Raw genomic sequence first — 18,464 nt, 5'->3', positions numbered from 1 at the left:
TCATGTTAATCATCATAAATAACAAATCAATATGCTGAAGCGTACCTGAATTCATAATCGGATAGCGTTGATGTGGTAATGGTCTTCCAGATCAACACACACCCTCACTAAGTAAACCCTTTGTTATTCTCTTTGTCTTCTTGTGATGATGTCAACAAAGAACGACAACTTGGTGTGTGACCTGGGGACCATGACCTCTTTATTTATAGCACCAAAATTAGGGTTAACTATTGGTATTTCTTTTTTAGCCCATCATAAAAATAGAATTACCCATTAGTCTCTACACATTAAAGGCCCACACCCTATTAGATACTCATAAGCCCACTTTAGCCAAGCATTAGAATTCTGCTCTTCACCCAACTGTTTTTGCTCGCTCCCAACATAAAAGACAAAATTGCCCCTATGTGACTTAACTCACGCTAGTGTTAATATTGTTGTATGCTGATATATCAGTAGCTGCGTGAGTTATATATCAGTAGGTGCGTGAGTTAACTCACGCAGAGATTAACACTAGCGTGAGTTAACTCACACAGGGGTATTTTTGGAATTTCAGTTGGGAATGAGCAAAATGTGTTGGGTAAAGAGCAGAATTCCAAACCTTATATGATCAATTTAATTGGCCTAACTTAAATGACAGTCTACAGGACATACCTATTCACATATAAGTCCAATGTTGGATTAATGATCCAACATAGAATACTGTTGGAATTGTTAGACTCCAAATCCAAATCCAAATCGCATATGCAATTGCTAAACTCATAGAGACAATGATGATAAAACGAAGAATACGTAGAAATACAAGAAAGAAAAATGAAATATCATGAAGGGGAAAAAAATAAGGGATAAATAAAATGGAGATCTAACAAGTAGTAAGAGAAGGGACTCAATTCTAGGGTTCGGGACTATGATCTTGGTCTTAAATGATTAGATGTGATTTTAAATATAATACTTTTTTTTTGTTGTGGATGCCGAAGATCGAACCTTCAACAACTAATTCTTACATGACCAATGTTAAGGTGCGATGATGGCTTAAATTATATTATTGTTACTTAATAATATAAAAAAATTATTTACTTTAACTTCGTGCTAAACCCTTGAAAAATAGTAATAATTCAGGTATGCAATTGGTCCATAAAAAATATGAGTCACTTAGATTTTACTCATTGCGAAAAAATTGATTTATACCCGTGAAAATATCAATATTTATATAAAAAAAATTCCTTAAGCTCGATTCTTTTTGACAAATTTGTGATGATGTAGCATATGTCAATTGTACAATTAATGGTTAAAACAAATATCAATATTTTCCATAAGTGGTTAGAGGAAAATATTATTGATGTCGATGAGGATATTATAGTCCATGTTTTAGCCTTATGTTATGAGATATGGTGTGCTAGAAATAAGAAATGTTTTGAGGGGACTGATGTTGATGTGGTTGCCACTGTTCAAAAGGCACAAAGATCTATTGTGAATTTTAAGAGTGCTAGTACGATGTTGGTGGAGACACTAAGTGATGGTCCAATTTTGCCAATATCTGATGTTCATTGGGTGATAGAGGGTGATAAGTGGGGTAAGTGTCGTTGATGGAGGGTGATAGAGGGTCCAATTTTGCCTATAAGCTTAACGTTGATACAGCAGGTCCGATAGAGGGTGATAAGTGGGGTATTGGTGTTGTGGTGAGAGATAATGAAGGTGTTGTCGTTGGTGCTAGTTCCTGGCAAGTTTTTTCATTATCAGATTCAGAGGTTGCAGAAGCTTTAGCTATGAGAAAGGGTTTGAAATTCGCAAAAGACATGTCTTTTCTGAATCTTATAGCAGAATCAGATGCTTCTAATGTGGTTTTAGCGTTGAATGCTCACCAACAATCTCCCAACTATGTTGACTCTATTATCCAAGATTGTGTTAGTTTTAAGGGTAGTTTTCGTAGTTTAAATTTTTTGCATGTTAGGCGTGAAGCCAACCAAGCTGCTCATTATTTAGCTAAATATGCTCTTAAGAATTTAGATTGCATATGGATCGAAGAAACTCCACCTTGTATTTCTGCAGTCTTGGCATTTGATTTATTGCTAGACTTTCATTAATGAATTTGTCTTTAACGTCAAAAAAAAAAAATTGTACAATTAATGCTGGGTTAGCATTTTTATTTTTATATATTAACTAATTAACTTATTTAATAACAAAAAAATACAATTTTTAATTAAAAACAAACACACTTATTTAATTAAAAACGTGAATTTACTGAGATAAATTGGAAGTGATTCAGGTTAATGCTTGAGAATATGTTTTACATGACTTTATATATATACTCTTTCCAGCCCTCACTCTATTTTTGGGTGAAATATATATGGATCCCAAATCCTTGAAAAGATAGGGTAAAATAGTTGTGCATATTCTAATAATGTATTGTTATATGGAAGAACAAAGTTACACAATGAAATTGCATTATATTTTTCTAAGTATTATAAAATATTATTGATTTTTAAGATATCCATTTAAATAGATATCATATTGAAAAAAGAAAAAAATAATGAAGATGTTAAATATCTAAATATTAAAAGACATACTTTAGATAAAATAAGTGTAATGGAAAAGTTATTTTTCTACGATATATGAAGGAAACACGATATATGAAGGAAACACGTTATTTTTCTACTCTCTTGCAAAACAAAAAACCCAATACCTTAGTAAAACCTCACAGAAAAAAGACAAGGAAAGGCTCGTGATTGTGAGCATAGAGCAGTGCATTTAAAATCTAGCAATTTCTGAAAAGAGTTTTTGGAATTTCAATTGTTCCAATAAAACCCCTTGAGATGTCACATTTTATTCAATTTATAAGTAACTCTTCTTTTTTGGTTTATTCTTAAAGGTAATTTCCTTTAAAAATATCATCTTCAAACTATAATCAGAATGTAAATTCATCCAATTCATTAGAGCCAAACATCCAACAATGGTCAATAGAACTTAAGCGCGGCTAACTCATCACATAATATTCACAAAGTATATTATTATAAACTAGTAAGATACATTAGCAGCATAAATTCAAACAGTAATATAATATTTGGAAGAGAAACTCACTTTCAACGAGTTGAAACCAAACTTTCAACATAACCCTTGGCTTGCGACCACATTATATTGTCAGTGATTCAAACTTTCTCCACTCTATTGTCTCTGCAATTATAGATAATTACTTCGTTTTCTCCATCATTAGCCAATACCAAGGTATCGCCGTTCTCAGAAAGATACAATGGAAACAAATTGGGATATTCCAACAAAGGTTCCCAAGTAGCCAATTTATTCCGATTTGCCCGTGTGTGTTTGTGTGTGCGTGTGTGTATATATATAATTGAGTCAACTCATGAATCAAAAAAGCTAAATTATATATAGCTCACGTTCAACTTATTTGATCCTGAACCATGTGCATTGAATTAATTGTCCTTGTCCAATCATGTTCAAAACTATGTTTGAGTTGCTTTGGTTCATTGTCATCCTAATCATACAATGGCCTCAACCGCAATTTGGATTTTTTTTTTTCATTTTTCTTAGGAGATCTTGTATAACCATAAGATAAAGTGGAGCATATAGCGTAATCATTGAAACATGAAGGATCAAACCTGGATTTGTATCACTAGGCCAAATGTCTATTGGTTAAAAGATTTGCTTTCGAAAGCTAAATAACAAAACACACAAGAAAAAATGAATCTATGATTAATCAATTATGTCATGGCATCAATATAGCTAGGAGCATTCTATACACAATCAACAAAAGTCATGGCAGCTGGATTGAATTATTTATTTCACAAATGACTGGGCTGATGGGTTCACCTAATGCAATGCTCCATACCAAAACTGTGTTTGAGATGGCTGGCATCTTGAATTATCTTCAAGTCCCACATCTTTCCTTCTTCGTTTCTACCAAATTAGAGTCACAAAGATAACTATGCTTGAAAGGGAGAACAACTAATGCAATTGATGTTTTGGAGACTAAACAATACAATTCTTCCTTCTAGTATCCTTATTCTGACAATCAAATTGTGCGATAAAAAATTGACAACCATTCAGGAGACACACTTTTACTCTCCAAGAAAGAAAAATGAACTTGAAACTCCCAAAGGAATGATTTCTAATTTAGGTGTTATCTCATCACCTCTATTATGTGCTTCATATGTTGTATTTTCCTTCTACCATTAACATTCTATCGGTCTAAAGGCCTTAAAACGAGCCTTTTATTTTCAGTTTGCATGTACAAATCATGTATTTATGCCCAAGCGGTAATATACAATATAATTTTGATTTTGAATGTTACGGTTGTGGCAGAAATTGAAATTACCTTAATAAGCTATCATACTAAATATTGCTAGCATGCTCATGACGGACACGTATTTAATAAGACAACTCGTGGTACTCAAACCAAATCATCACAAAGCAATGCAAAAATTACCTTTAATGTAAACCAAATAACAGTCAATCAAATCGCCCAAATTTCCATTCAAAGTAGTAGTAACATGAAGAACATCACATTCATACTAAGCTAACAAAACCACTAGGGAAATATTCCAGCTACATGCAAAATTCACTGTCATTGAATAACCCTCGATTGTTGAAAAGTAAAATGCTGATAATGTATGTATCTTGCAACTATTTGGGAGATCACAAGCTGCAGAACAGCATTATAGGCTTGACGTTCCTCATCAAAATCCTACAAGAAGTCAATGGTTAAATAATGATATCGATAAAGCAAGGTAAAACATTAACCATAAATTTTCCATAAGGTTTGAGTCATAAGGAGGTCATATAAACTAATGTTTGTCGTTAAAAAATAATAGTGAGTTCACTAGGCCAGATATTTGGTCTTCAATTATAACATGATCTCTTCACAGGAGGGTATAATAAGTGCTCCTCTATTATGAAAGTAACTTAATCATAACAGTTTAGATGATTTGAAAATTTATATTTGATGGAATGGTATAAAAAATAAAAGCTTTAGCTTATTAAATCAAAGTAAAGGTCTTAACCATTTCTATTTTCTGCAATTTAGTTTCAATTGAAAGACTGTTAACAATTTTTTTTATTCAAAATGTATGTTATATCCCTTTAACTATATTGCATACCACTAGCACTAACAAGCCTTTTATCTTTATGATGGATTAAAAAACCAATGTTGGAGTCTGTTAAGGGTGATACAATGAATTCTCTAGGAAAGACTCTAAAAGAAAGCCTAAAACCAAAAGAATAAAGACTGATTCACATATAAAAAAGAACATACATGAGACTGTAGTAGTCAGTAGGAAATGTATCAAAAATGCAATATTGATGGTAGTTTTCCGTCTCATGAAAACACTACTTTGCGAATATGAGCAAAGTTCATGAAGCTTACGTTGCTACACCTATTAAAGGTATTATCAAATAACCTACTCCGAAAGTAACTCAAGTATCATTCCAGTCACTTCTAAACGCAAACATCAAACAATGGTCGGTAGTTAATCAACAACATATACAAGCTAAGAGGATAAGCCATCACACAATATTCATACTATATATAATTATACACTGACAAGGATTTTATAGAGACATGAATGAAACGACATAAATAAATTCAAACAAGTAATATGTGGAAGAGAAACTTACATTCAACAAGTTGAAACCAAACTTTCGACGTAATCCGTAGCCCACGACCACCTTACAAATCTAGTATATGGATAGTTTTCTACTCTGTTATCTCTGCAGTTATAGGTTAATACCTTACGGTCTTCATCACATGTCAATATCAGTGTATCACCATTCTCAGAAAGATGTAAAGGCAACAAATCGAAACATTTAAACTCAGTTGTTAAAAATAAATTCTTGTAACTAATATTGTATAATTGAATCCAAGACTCCTGAAGTCCAAAATCCTTCAATTGCCATATAACAAAATGGGTTTCCTCAAAATCATGACAAAAACAAAGACAATCCATCAAAACTACAATCATTGGCTGATGATGTGGCACCTTATCAAAACCCCGTGGCAGTAACAGTTGAGTGTATGTCTCAGTTGAGAGATCAAGTGAAAGAATCACATATCGTTCAATACTAATACTACTGTATATCAAACGAAAGTAATCTAAACCAGAGTAATCGCGAAGAGCTAACCAATTAATAGTACCACTCAAATGCACACCGTTGTTCTGACTACTATCAAAGTTGTGAAGTGGAAGCACAGGGAAACATTGAATATATCTCCAACAACTATCCCCCAAGCTGGAAACTCTCACCAGGCTTTTTGTATTAACACGATCTACACGAAACTCTACCACCTTAAAGGTTCCATTCAGGTTATCATAACCAAAAGAATACCCCAGATATTCAAGCTCGCGTTTAAAAGAATAAAATTCAGAACTTTCCCCTGTGGCTGGGTTCCAGATAGAGAGGCATTGACGAGGGGGTGAAGCATACCGTTCAATCAAGCATAGCAATCCATTGCATGAACCAACAACCCACCATTCACAGTCATTATATATCAATTGATAGTAAGGATCAACATGAACGGTGGTCGGTAGTAGTTTATCGAGTAAATTGGAAATTGGAAAGGTTAAAAGACTATCATCGTGTTTACACATAAGTGCTAGGTGCGGATTTCGTGCAGATTTCTTGAGATGCATTTGAACGAAGAAAGGATTAGAGATGATAGAGTTAAATGACTTGTTAACAGACCTGAATCGAATCAGAGTTTTCACCGGCAGCCACGAGATGATTTCTATGATAAGTTCATTGGGGAGGTTGGGTTGACTTGGAAACAACCGCCGCCAGTTCATGTTGAACCCTAGCAAACAATACAATTAATTGATATCAATAGGAAATATAACACAAAGTCTCACAAAGAGAACAGCTGAGAGACTTTCTATTAAACACTATATTACAAGGCTATTGTACATGATGTGCCTTTTATAGGCTTCTAACCTTAGGGTGTGCAACACAAAAAAGCTAGCTTATAGCTTGTTGGACAAGCTTATAAGCTTGTTTTGATAAAATAAGATGTGTTTGGTAAAAAGCTTTTTTCATTAGCTTATAGCGTTTTTTGAAAAGCTATTTCAAGTAGCTTTTGAGCTTTTAGCTTTTAGCTTTTTATATTTTCTTCCAATTTTAACCTTTTATTTATTTTATTTTGTTGTTTTTAATTAAAAAAACTAACCACTTTCTAATATAACCGCTCACGTTCCTCTTAAAAAAACAAAACAAAAGAAAACTGCTCACGTTATATATGGCTTTTTAATTTTTCTTGTTCAATTTTTTTTTACCTTACTCTTAATTCACATAAGAAATAATTATATATAAAATTTACCATAAATAGTGAAGCAAGTTTAGTTAAATAAAATTTATAAAAAAAGTTTTGTTAAACAAAAAATGTCAATTAAATTCATAAATATATTTATCATTTTAGAGATTTAAATAATTTGAAATAAATTTAAATATTTAAAAAGAAAAACATTAAGTAATAAAACTTATATATGAGTTATAAAAAAACAATAAAACAAGTCATTTTATGTCATTTTATATTTATCAGTCACTTCAGCAGCTAATTTTACCAAACACTTATAATTTTAATAAGTTAACTTTTCAGCTATAAGCTATCAGCTATCAGTCATCAGCTATCAGCTAGCATATCAGCTATCAGCTAGCTTATAGCTTATTTTTACCAAACACGCCCTTAATAACTAAGAAATTAAATTAAAACCTTGACAGAGGCGGTGATATTACTTAGATATTTCTACTTCTTAATGACTAAGCAAATAACTAAGAAATTAATGAATGTGTCATCGTTTATATATATCTATTGTTTCTGTAGATATTACCATCATTGCAAATCATTTATGTGATTGTTATTATTTTTATAGATTTTGCAATAGTTTTAAGGACATTACCTAAAGAATCCATTGAAGGTGAGAAAAACACAGGAGGGGGGGGGGGGGGGGGGGGGTGTTGAATTGTGTTTTGAAAAATTCTTCAATTCTCCTAAAAACTGAACACACTGATCAGAAGCTAAGTGAGACAGCTTCTGAAGTGATAATCAGAATCTAAATGCAGCGGAATAAAACAGAGAGAGAGAAGAAGAACGACACAAAGCAATTATACTGGTTCCTTCCACAATCCGGAAGTAGTCCAGTCCCCCTTGCACTTCCAAGGAGATTTCACTAAGAGTAATATCTGATTACAATTGCTCAAGCACACAAGCAAGAGACTTCCTTTGCTCAAGCACACAAGCTAGAGACTTCCTTTGCTTAAGAACACAATCAAGAGACTTCCTGCTCAAGCACAACTGCAAGAGACTTCCTAACTAAACAAAATTACACAGAAAATTGTTTAAGGTTGAACACTTGATATACAATCAGAGGTGCTCACAATATAAATCAGATACAGACTCAATGGACTTAAGAATTTCTAAGATATGACTTTGAGACACAGAAATTCTAAGTGAATGCAGAACAATTTCAGCAGAGGTTTGGCGCGCACTTGTAAAAATGTTGAGAGTCTGTCGTTCAGCATTAGCGTTCTTGCATTACCAAAACTCTAAGTCTTCACTCCTTTATATAGAGGTGTGAAAGAGACGTTGTAAAATTGCCAGCACACCAAAGAGTCGTTGTTTGAAGCATGATCTTTCACCAATAATCTTTTGCCTGATTTGGTTGTTGTCCTATGAAGAACCAATTTGAAATCCATTCCTTATCCAAAGGAACATCTATGCAGGCGAAGCCGTATTCTGGAGCTGTTTTCTTGTCTTGTAGCGTGGACACAAAACAGAGTAGTGGAGAAGGTGGTTGTACAGTTAGTACAATAGTACAATGTCAACGCTTTCGTCCAAATTGCAAGCACATGCCTTCAAACACCTTTGAAATGACCGTTGCAATGTTCCACTAATTTTCTGCTATGTTTTCGAATCCAATAGACAGCTTTTGCAATGTAGATTCTTCAATATTTGAATCTTTTGCAAATCCAGTTGATCTTCAGCTTCTGGTGAAATGACTTCTGATGAGGCAGCTTCTGATGATGCAGCTTCTGCAGCTTCTGATGGTGTAGCTTCTTCAGCTTTTGATGATGCAGCTTCTGATGATGCGGCTTCTGATAATGTGGCTTCTGGACCTCTTGTCTTCAGGAGCACTATTCTTCAGGAGCACTATTTCTTCAGGAGCGCTTTTACTATCTTCAGGAACAGCTTGACTTCAGGAGCGCTTTCCACTTTCAGGAGCGTATTGCCTTCAGAATCGTCTAAGCTTCATTTTCTTTTGCTCTTTATTTGCTCATTCAGAACCAATTAATGATGTAACTTTTTAACTGTGGTCCTGTACACTTGAACAAATATTAGCTAGTCCAATTTACAATTTTTAATACCTTGTTATCAACAAAACTCTTTGAGGTTCATTGTTAAACACATTTTGTTCCAACAATCTCACCCTTTTTGATGATGACAAACACTAGTATTTAAAAATTGTCAATTGTTGTTAATCTAATTAACGAGTTGACTTTGGGGTTTCAAAGGTTTGTAAGCTCAGAGTCTGAGGTTTGTAAGCTCTAACTCCCCCTGAGTCTGATAGTCTTTAAGGTGAGGTTTGTAAGCTCCCCCTATGTTCTATCCAGGTTAATTAAATTCATTTTTCGCACAATAATATCAGAGCTTAAAAAAAATTAGAAGAATTGACTTATAGATAAGAAGAATGGTTCAATTAATTTTTATTTGAAATTTGATACTCCCCCTTTTTGATACACCGTTTTAAGGTTAAAAACAAAAAAGGATAGAAATTTTCAAAATTTTCAAATATTAATTAATAGGGCTCAGAGCCTTTAAATACTATCACATATACTCCCCCTTTTGTCATTAGCAAAAAGACTCAAATATTAATTAATAGGGCTCAGAGCCTTTAAATACTATCACATATACTCCCCCTTTTGTCATTAGCAAAAAGACATAAACAAAAAGAAGAGATGAGAAAAACATAAGTTTAAAGGTTCAGAGCATAATTCAAATAAATTTAAAGCATTTTAACCATCTTCAAAAATTAAATAAACAGGTCATAGCAAGCATTATTATCAAAGCAAATAACAACACACATGATATAAACAGTTAATGATATTCAGAAGCAAGAAGAATTCAGAAGCTTATAATATCAGAAGCGAAAAGAACTAAATCAGAAGCAGAGATGATCAAAGAATATTAAAAGCCTAAAGAGACAAAAAAATAAGCTAAAAGTGTGCAACTATGGGTTTGGCTTATTTCTCTGAAATCTTCTTCAGAAGCTCTTGAACATCAGCGTACTTCTTGTCCATATCTTTTCTGTAGTTGTCTTCTCTGATCTTGGCTTCTTGCATATCAGCTTCCAATTTTGATATCTTCAGCTTCTGCTCTAGTAGCTCTGTTTCAAGCCTGTCATTTTCTTCTTTGAGCACCTTGTTCTCTTGAGCTAGAGCCAGGTTAGGTGCATCAATCTTCTCCAGGATCTCAGAAGGGATAGTCAGATGCAGCTCCTTGGGCAGGAATTCACTAGGTTCTCTGCCTCTGATACTGAGTGGGTTCTTCACCCAAGTACCAAGAATTTCTACATCTCCAGTATTCTCTTCTATTCCATTCAACCAATCTTCCAGCTTCTGCTTGGCTTGCTCTTGAGCCTCAATGCAGGAATCATGCAAAGCTGAAATCAGGTTGACGACCCTTTCTTTTATCCTCTTCCATTGCTTCTGATAGCTTATTGTATGACCCAAGTCATTTCTACCTGCTATCAGTCTGAGAACTTCAGAAGCAATATCTTCCCACACATCTTGTAGTACTTGAGAGTCCAGGTAAATGGTGGGAGGTGAAGGTTGTTTAGAGGGTTTTGGAGGGGCTAAGTGTACAATGGGTAGGTTTGATGATGATTGGTCATTTGTAGTTAAGGATTGGCTAGTTGATGGTTGGTCAGGAGTGGGGTCAACTACCATATCAGAGGCATGATCATTTTGATCATCCTCAGAGTCTGTGTCCATATCACATACACCAGTATGGTGGGTGATCTTGATGACTTGTATTGGTGAGGAAGATATAGAAGCATGAGTTGGCTCAGGAACAATGTGTTCAGGAGCGGTAGTTTCAGATGCAGGTTCTGGTATAGATTCAGGTTCAGGAATGGGTTTAGTAACTGGTTGTTCAGGAACAGTATGTTCAGGAACGGTCTTTTGAGGAGTGACTTGTTCAAGAACAGATGGTTCAGGAACAGTTGGGGGTGATGAAGTTGTAGGGGGTGAAAAGGCTTTTTCTGGTGAAGGGTTTTGTTGTGGGGGGTCTTCTGAAACAACGATATCAGAAGCAGCTGCTTCTGGAGTTATTTCAGAGGCTTTTTGTGAGGTTGTGTTAAAGCTAGATTGGGGTAGTTCACCTAGATAATGACTTTCTAGGTGGTCTAAAAAAGAAGTGTCTTCAGAAGGAATAGAGGATGTGGTACAAGATGTGTGAGAAACTTGAGGTACCTTAGATAACATTGCTGGGGGGGGGGGGAGGGTGTTGAATTGTGTTTTGAAAAATTCTTCAATTCTCCTAAAAACTGAACACACTGATCAGAAGCTAAGTGAGACAGCTTCTGAAGTGATAATCAGAATCTAAATGCAGCGGAATAAAACAGAGAGAGAGAAGAAGAACGACACAAAGCAATTATACTGGTTCCTTCCACAATCCGGAAGTAGTCCAGTCCCCCTTGCACTTCCAAGGAGATTTCACTAAGAGTAATATCTGATTACAATTGCTCAAGCACACAAGCAAGAGACTTCCTTTGCTCAAGCACACAAGCTAGAGACTTCCTTTGCTTAAGAACACAATCAAGAGACTTCCTGCTCAAGCACAACTGCAAGAGACTTCCTAACTAAACAAAATTACACAGAAAATTGTTTAAGGTTGAACACTTGATATACAATCAGAGGTGCTCACAATATAAATCAGATACAGACTCAATGGACTTAAGAATTTCTAAGATATGACTTTGAGACACAGAAATTCTAAGTGAATGCAGAACAATTTCAGCAGAGGTTTGGCGCGCACTTGTAAAAATGTTGAGAGTCTGTCGTTCAGCATTAGCGTTCTTGCATTACCAAAACTCTAAGTCTTCACTCCTTTATATAGAGGTGTGAAAGAGACGTTGTAAAATTGCCAGCACACCAAAGAGTCGTTGTTTGAAGCATGATCTTTCACCAATAATCTTTTGCCTGATTTGGTTGTTGTCCTATGAAGAACCAATTTGAAATCCATTCCTTATCCAAAGGAACATCTATGCAGGCGAAGCCGTATTCTGGAGCTGTTTTCTTGTCTTGTAGCGTGGACACAAAACAGAGTAGTGGAGAAGGTGGTTGTACAGTTAGTACAATAGTACAATGTCAACGCTTTCGTCCAAATTGCAAGCACATGCCTTCAAACACCTTTGAAATGACCGTTGCAATGTTCCACTAATTTTCTGCTATGTTTTCGAATCCAATAGACAGCTTTTGCAATGTAGATTCTTCAATCTTTGAATCTTTTGCAAATCCAGTTGATCTTCAGCTTCTGGTGAAATGACTTCTGATGAGGCAGCTTCTGATGATGCAGCTTCTGCAGCTTCTGATGGTGTAGCTTCTTCAGCTTTTGATGATGCAGCTTCTGATGATGCGGCTTCTGATAATGTGGCTTCTGGACCTCTTGTCTTCAGGAGCACTATTCTTCAGGAGCACTATTTCTTCAGGAGCGCTTTTACTATCTTCAGGAACAGCTTGACTTCAGGAGCGCTTTCCACTTTCAGGAGCGTATTGCCTTCAGAATCGTCTAAGCTTCATTTTCTTTTGCTCTTTATTTGCTCATTCAGAACCAATTAATGATGTAACTTTTTAACTGTGGTCCTGTACACTTGAACAAATATTAGCTAGTCCAATTTACAATTTTTAATACCTTGTTATCAACAAAACTCTTTGAGGTTCATTGTTAAACACATTTTGTTCCAACAATCTCACCCTTTTTGATGATGACAAACACTAGTATTTAAAAATTGTCAATTGTTGTTAATCTAATTAACGAGTTGACTTTGGGGTTTCAAAGGTTTGTAAGCTCAGAGTCTGAGGTTTGTAAGCTCTAACTCCCCCTGAGTCTGATAGTCTTTAAGGTGAGGTTTGTAAGCTCCCCCTATGTTCTATCCAGGTTAATTAAATTCATTTTTCGCACAATAATATCAGAGCTTAAAAAAAATTAGAAGAATTGACTTATAGATAAGAAGAATGGTTCAATTAATTTTTATTTGAAATTTGATACTCCCCCTTTTTGATACACCGTTTTAAGGTTAAAAACAAAAAAGGATAGAAATTTTCAAAATTTTCAAATATTAATTAATAGGGCTCAGAGCCTTTAAATACTATCACATATACTCCCCCTTTTGTCATTAGCAAAAAGACATAAACAAAAAGAAGAGATGAGAAAAACATAAGTTTAAAGGTTCAGAGCATAATTCAAATAAATTTAAAGCATTTTAACCATCTTCAAAAATTAAATAAACAGGTCATAGCAAGCATTATTATCAAAGCAAATAACAACACACATGATATAAACAGTTAATGATATTCAGAAGCAAGAAGAATTCAGAAGCTTATAATATCAGAAGCGAAAAGAACTAAATCAGAAGCAGAGATGATCAAAGAATATTAAAAGCCTAAAGAGACAAAAAAATAAGCTAAAAGTGTGCAACTATGGGTTTGGCTTATTTCTCTGAAATCTTCTTCAGAAGCTCTTGAACATCAGCGTACTTCTTGTCCATATCTTTTCTGTAGTTGTCTTCTCTGATCTTGGCTTCTTGCATATCAGCTTCCAATTTTGATATCTTCAGCTTCTGCTCTAGTAGCTCTGTTTCAAGCCTGTCATTTTCTTCTTTGAGCACCTTGTTCTCCTGAGCTAGAGCCAGGTTAGGTGCATCAATCTTCTCCAGGATCTCAGAAGGGATAGTCAGATGCAGCTCCTTGGGCAGGAATTCACTAGGTTCTCTGCCTCTGATACTGAGTGGGTTCTTCACCCAAGTACCAAGAATTTCTACATCTCCAGTATTCTCTTCTATTCCATTCAACCAATCTTCCAGCTTCTGCTTGGCTTGCTCTTGAGCCTCAATGCAGGAATCATGCAAAGCTGAAATCAGGTTGACGACCCTTTCTTTTATCCTCTTCCATTGCTTCTGATAGCTTATTGTATGACCCAAGTCATTTCTACCTGCTATCAGTCTGAGAACTTCAGAAGCAATATCTTCCCACACATCTTGTAGTACTTGAGAGTCCAGGTAAATGGTGGGAGGTGAAGGTTGTTTAGAGGGTTTTGGAGGGGCTAAGTGTACAATGGGTAGGTTTGATGATGATTGGTCATTTGTAGTTAAGGATTGGCTAGTTGATGGTTGGTCAGGAGTGGGGTCAACTACCATATCAGAGGCATGATCATTTTGATCATCCTCAGAGTCTGTGTCCATATCACATACACCAGTATGGTGGGTGATCTTGATGACTTGTATTGGTGAGGAAGATATAGAAGCATGAGTTGGCTCAGGAACAATGTGTTCAGGAGCGGCAGTTTCAGATGCAGGTTCTGGTATAGATTCAGGTTCAGGAATGGGTTTAGTAACTGGTTGTTCAGGAACAGTATGTTCAGGAACGGTCTTTTGAGGAGTGACTTGTTCAAGAACAGATGGTTCAGGAACAGTTGGGGGTGATGAAGTTGTAGGGGGTGAAAAGGCTTTTTCTGGTGAAGGTTTTTGTTGTGGGGGGTCTTCTGAAACAACGATATCAGAAGCAGCTGCTTCTGGAGTTATTTCAGAGGCTTTTTGTGAGGTTGTGTTAAAGCTAGATTGGGGTAGTTCACCTAGATAATGACTTTCTAGGTGGTCTAAAAAAGAAGTGTCTTCAGAAGGAATAGAGGATGTGGTACAAGATGTGTGAGAAACTTGAGGTACCTTAGATAACATTGCTGGGTTATCTACTGCTTCTGAAGTTCCAAGATTCTGAACTTGCTCTACATTTTCAGCATCAACTTCATCCACGATTAGCATCCTTTCTCCTTCCTCTTCTCTTTCAAGTTCTTTCATGGCTTTCACTTCTCGCCTATTTGCTAAAAAGTCATCAGAATGTTCCTTAGCCATTCTCTTCATGACTGGAGTCACTTGAACCATGGAGCTTTTCTTGTCAAGTGGAGCCTTCTTTCTTTTCAGCTTAGGCTCTGCCTCTTCTTCCTCTATCTCATCCAAAGCTTCATCCAGTTTTTCCTTGTAGTAAACTGTTTCAGCTTTCCCTCTCTTTCTCTTAGCATCCTTCTTTTGCTTGGGCTTAATATCAGTGGCTTCTGACGCAGTAACTCCTTTAACAATCAGTGCAGAACTTCACCAACATTCTGTGGTGAATCTTCATTTCTGATGTCTTGGCTTTTGAATTCCCACCCAGAAGCAAGTTGCAGTAGCTTTGCAGAAGGATATCTTCCGTCTTTACTATTTCTTGGAATCTCCCTTCTGCATCCACTCTGCATGCTTTAGCAATTATCTCCTCTGTGATGGTTACAGGAATACCCATCACTTCAGACCTTATCTCAAGGCTACTGAAGGAAGTGGGATTCAACTCTATCTCCATCTTTTTCTTCTTCGACCCAGCTTGTTTCCCTGCTACATTCACAGGCTTTCCATTGACGATTTCAGCTCTTAACCAGAAATCTTTGACCAAGTTCACATAAGTTGGCCCATTTAGCATCTTGAAGTATCCGGACAGCTTCTGAGTTTCTACATAACTTTCCATGTCCACTTCGTACTTCTTAAGTGAAGCGAAGTCCACTGGCGATTCTACTTGGACGATTAAGGATTTCCATGGAATATCCATAGTCTTTTCTTTGTAGACTGACCCAGATCCTGATGCGCCTTGCTTGTTTGAAGTAGATTCTGAAACTTCTTGTTGCGAGCTTGATGATGCCATTTGATGATGATTGAAAAAGATTTAGAGAATTTAGGGTTCTAAGGTTTTTGCGCTTACTTCGCAAGAGGTTTGAGAGCAAATGTGTTTGTTGTGAGTGAGTAGTGTGTGAATTGAAAAAGTGTTTAAGAGTAAAAACGTTTGCAATTCAAAAGAGACAAACAAACATAACATTAATGACAAATTGGGGGCGCGTGAAAAGTACTTTCAAAGCTATTAAATCATCATTGCCCTTTTAGTTATGCACCAACACATACAGGCCACGTAAGAAGTTCACAGAGTAACTACCAAGTTAGTGGGCCAGAAGTTACTTTTAAAAAGTAACTCCCAACGTTTCCACTAATTCAACTATTCAGAAGCAATAAATCCAGCTTCTGGACTTCAGATGCTGACGTCATCATCAGAAGCGAGTTTTCCTCAGAACCTCAATACAGAGCTTCTGATGGATTACTGCTTCTGAACTAACTTCAGAACCTAAAATCCTATTCAGGAGCAAGCAAGCATTTAATCAGATACAAAGTGCATGTTCAAATTTTTCTTTATAAAATCAAATCTTTCAACAGTTAAAGGCTTAGTAAATATGTCAGCCCATTGATTTTCAGTATCAATGAATTGTATATCTAAAATTCCTTTTTGAACATAATCTCTGATAAAATGGTGTTTGATTTCAATGTGCTTAGCTCTTGAATGCAAAATTGGATTTTTAGACAAACAAATAGCAGCAGTATTATCACAATAAATGGGAATACTGTTAGCAATTATCTGATAGTCTTCCAACTGATGTTTCATCCAAAGTAGTTGTGTACAACAACTTGCAGCTGAAATGTATTCTGCTTCTGCTGTAGACATAGCAATAGTTGTTTGTCTTTTGCTAGTCCAGGATATAAGATTATCACCCAGAAATTGACAATTGCCACTGGTTGACTTTCTTTCAATCCTATCACCAGCATAATCAGCATCACAGAATCCAATTAGCTTATAATCTAAGGATTTCTTATAAAAGAGTCCAAGATTAGTTGTTCCTTTCAAATACCTGAAGATTCTCTTGACAGCAGTCATATGAGATTCTCTAGGATCTGATTGGAATCTTGCACACAAGCATACACTGAATAAAATATCTGGCCTAGATGCAGTGAGGTATAACAAAGAACCAATCATACCTCTATACAGCTTCTGGTCAACTTTAGCTCCCTCAACTTCTTTGCTTAAGGTGCACGTAGGGTGCATTGGAGTGTTCATCACTTTACAATCTTCAAGCTTGAACTTCTTCAGAAGCTCCTTTGTATACTTAGACTGATGAACATAGACTCCATCTTTGCATTGATTAATTTGAATGCCCAGGAAGAACTTCAGCTCTCCCATCATGCTCATTTCAAATTCATCCTGCATTAACTCAGAAAATTCCTTGCAAAGAGATGCATTAGTAGACCCAAATATTATATCATCAACATATATTTGCACAACAAGAATATCTTTCCCAAGGGTCCTTCTGAAGAGTGTTGTATCAACCTGTCCTCTTTTAAAATCATTCTTGATTAAGAAATTACTTAGTCTATCATACCAAGCTCTGGGAGCTTGTTTCAAGCCATATAGTGATTTCTTCAGTTTAAAAACATGGTCAGGATATTTAATATCCTCAAATCCAGGAGGTTGCTTGACATACACTTCTTCTTCTATGACACCATTTAGAAATGCACTCTTGACATCCATTTGATATAATATTATGCCATGATTAACTGCATAGGAAAGAAGTAACCTGATTGCTTCCAATCTTGCAACTGCAGCAAACGTTTCAGTGTAATCAATGCCTTCTTCTTGACAATACCCTTGTGCAACAAGCCTGGCTTTGTTTCTTGTTACTTCACCTTGCTCATTCAGCTTGTTTCTGAATACCCATTTTGTTCCAATAATGTTCTTGTGCTGAGGTTTGGGTACCAGATCCCACACATCATTTCTTTGAAATTGATTCAACTCTTCTTGCATAGCTAGGATCCATCCATCATCTGAAAGTGCTTCATCAACTGTTGTAGGTTCAATCATTGAGATTAATCCAATCATTGACTCTACTTGTCTGAAATGTGATCTTGTTCTTCTTGGACTATCTTTGTTTCCAATGATTAGCTCCTCAGGATGTGAAGACTTGTGTTTGAATGTGTTTCTGGGAGGATCTGCTTGATGTGAGCCATCTTGTGCTTCATCAGAAGCAGCTTCATCTTGCGCTTCTGATGTGGGTTCAGCTTCTGGACTATCTTCAGATTCAGCTATCTGATCAGGTTCTGGAGTAACTTCAGGAACCTGTATCTCTGCAAAACTTTCATCTTGCTTTGAAGTTTTATCTTCAAGCTCCTTGTTATCAAATTTAACGTGCATAGATTCTTCAACACAGAGTGTTTCTGAATTATACACTCTGTATGCCTTTGACCTTTCAGGGTAACCTAAAAAGATTCCTCTTTGGGCTTTGGCATCAAATTTCTTTAGGTAGAGCTTGTTGTTCAGAATGTAACATGTACATCCAAATTGATGAA

General features: G+C 35.8%; 1 protein-coding gene across 1 annotated transcript; it reads right to left on the bottom strand.

Annotated features, from left to right (window-relative positions):
• Window positions 1-4,432: 4,432 nt before the first annotated feature.
• LOC146926771 (F-box/kelch-repeat protein At3g06240-like) lies at window positions 4,433-6,836 on the bottom strand. The gene is made up of 2 exons (XM_085708106.1): window positions 5,626-6,836; window positions 4,433-4,696 (listed from the first exon to the last, which is right to left on the bottom strand). Exon 1 carries the CDS (start codon window positions 6,789-6,791, stop codon window positions 5,628-5,630), a length of 1,164 nt encoding a protein of 387 aa, XP_085564232.1. The 5' UTR covers window positions 6,792-6,836; the 3' UTR covers window positions 4,433-4,696; window positions 5,626-5,627.
• Between the last annotated feature and the right edge of the window lie 11,628 nt (window positions 6,837-18,464).

The sequence above is a fragment of the Medicago sativa genome, chromosome 4 (genome assembly GCF_051527215.1).
Source record: "Medicago sativa cultivar Bolivia chromosome 4, Bolivia_mono, whole genome shotgun sequence".
Taxonomy (NCBI): Eukaryota; Viridiplantae; Streptophyta; class Magnoliopsida; order Fabales; family Fabaceae; genus Medicago; species Medicago sativa.
The sequence above is the reverse complement of the archived record's forward strand: the minus strand, read 5'-3'. Positions and strand labels throughout refer to the sequence as shown.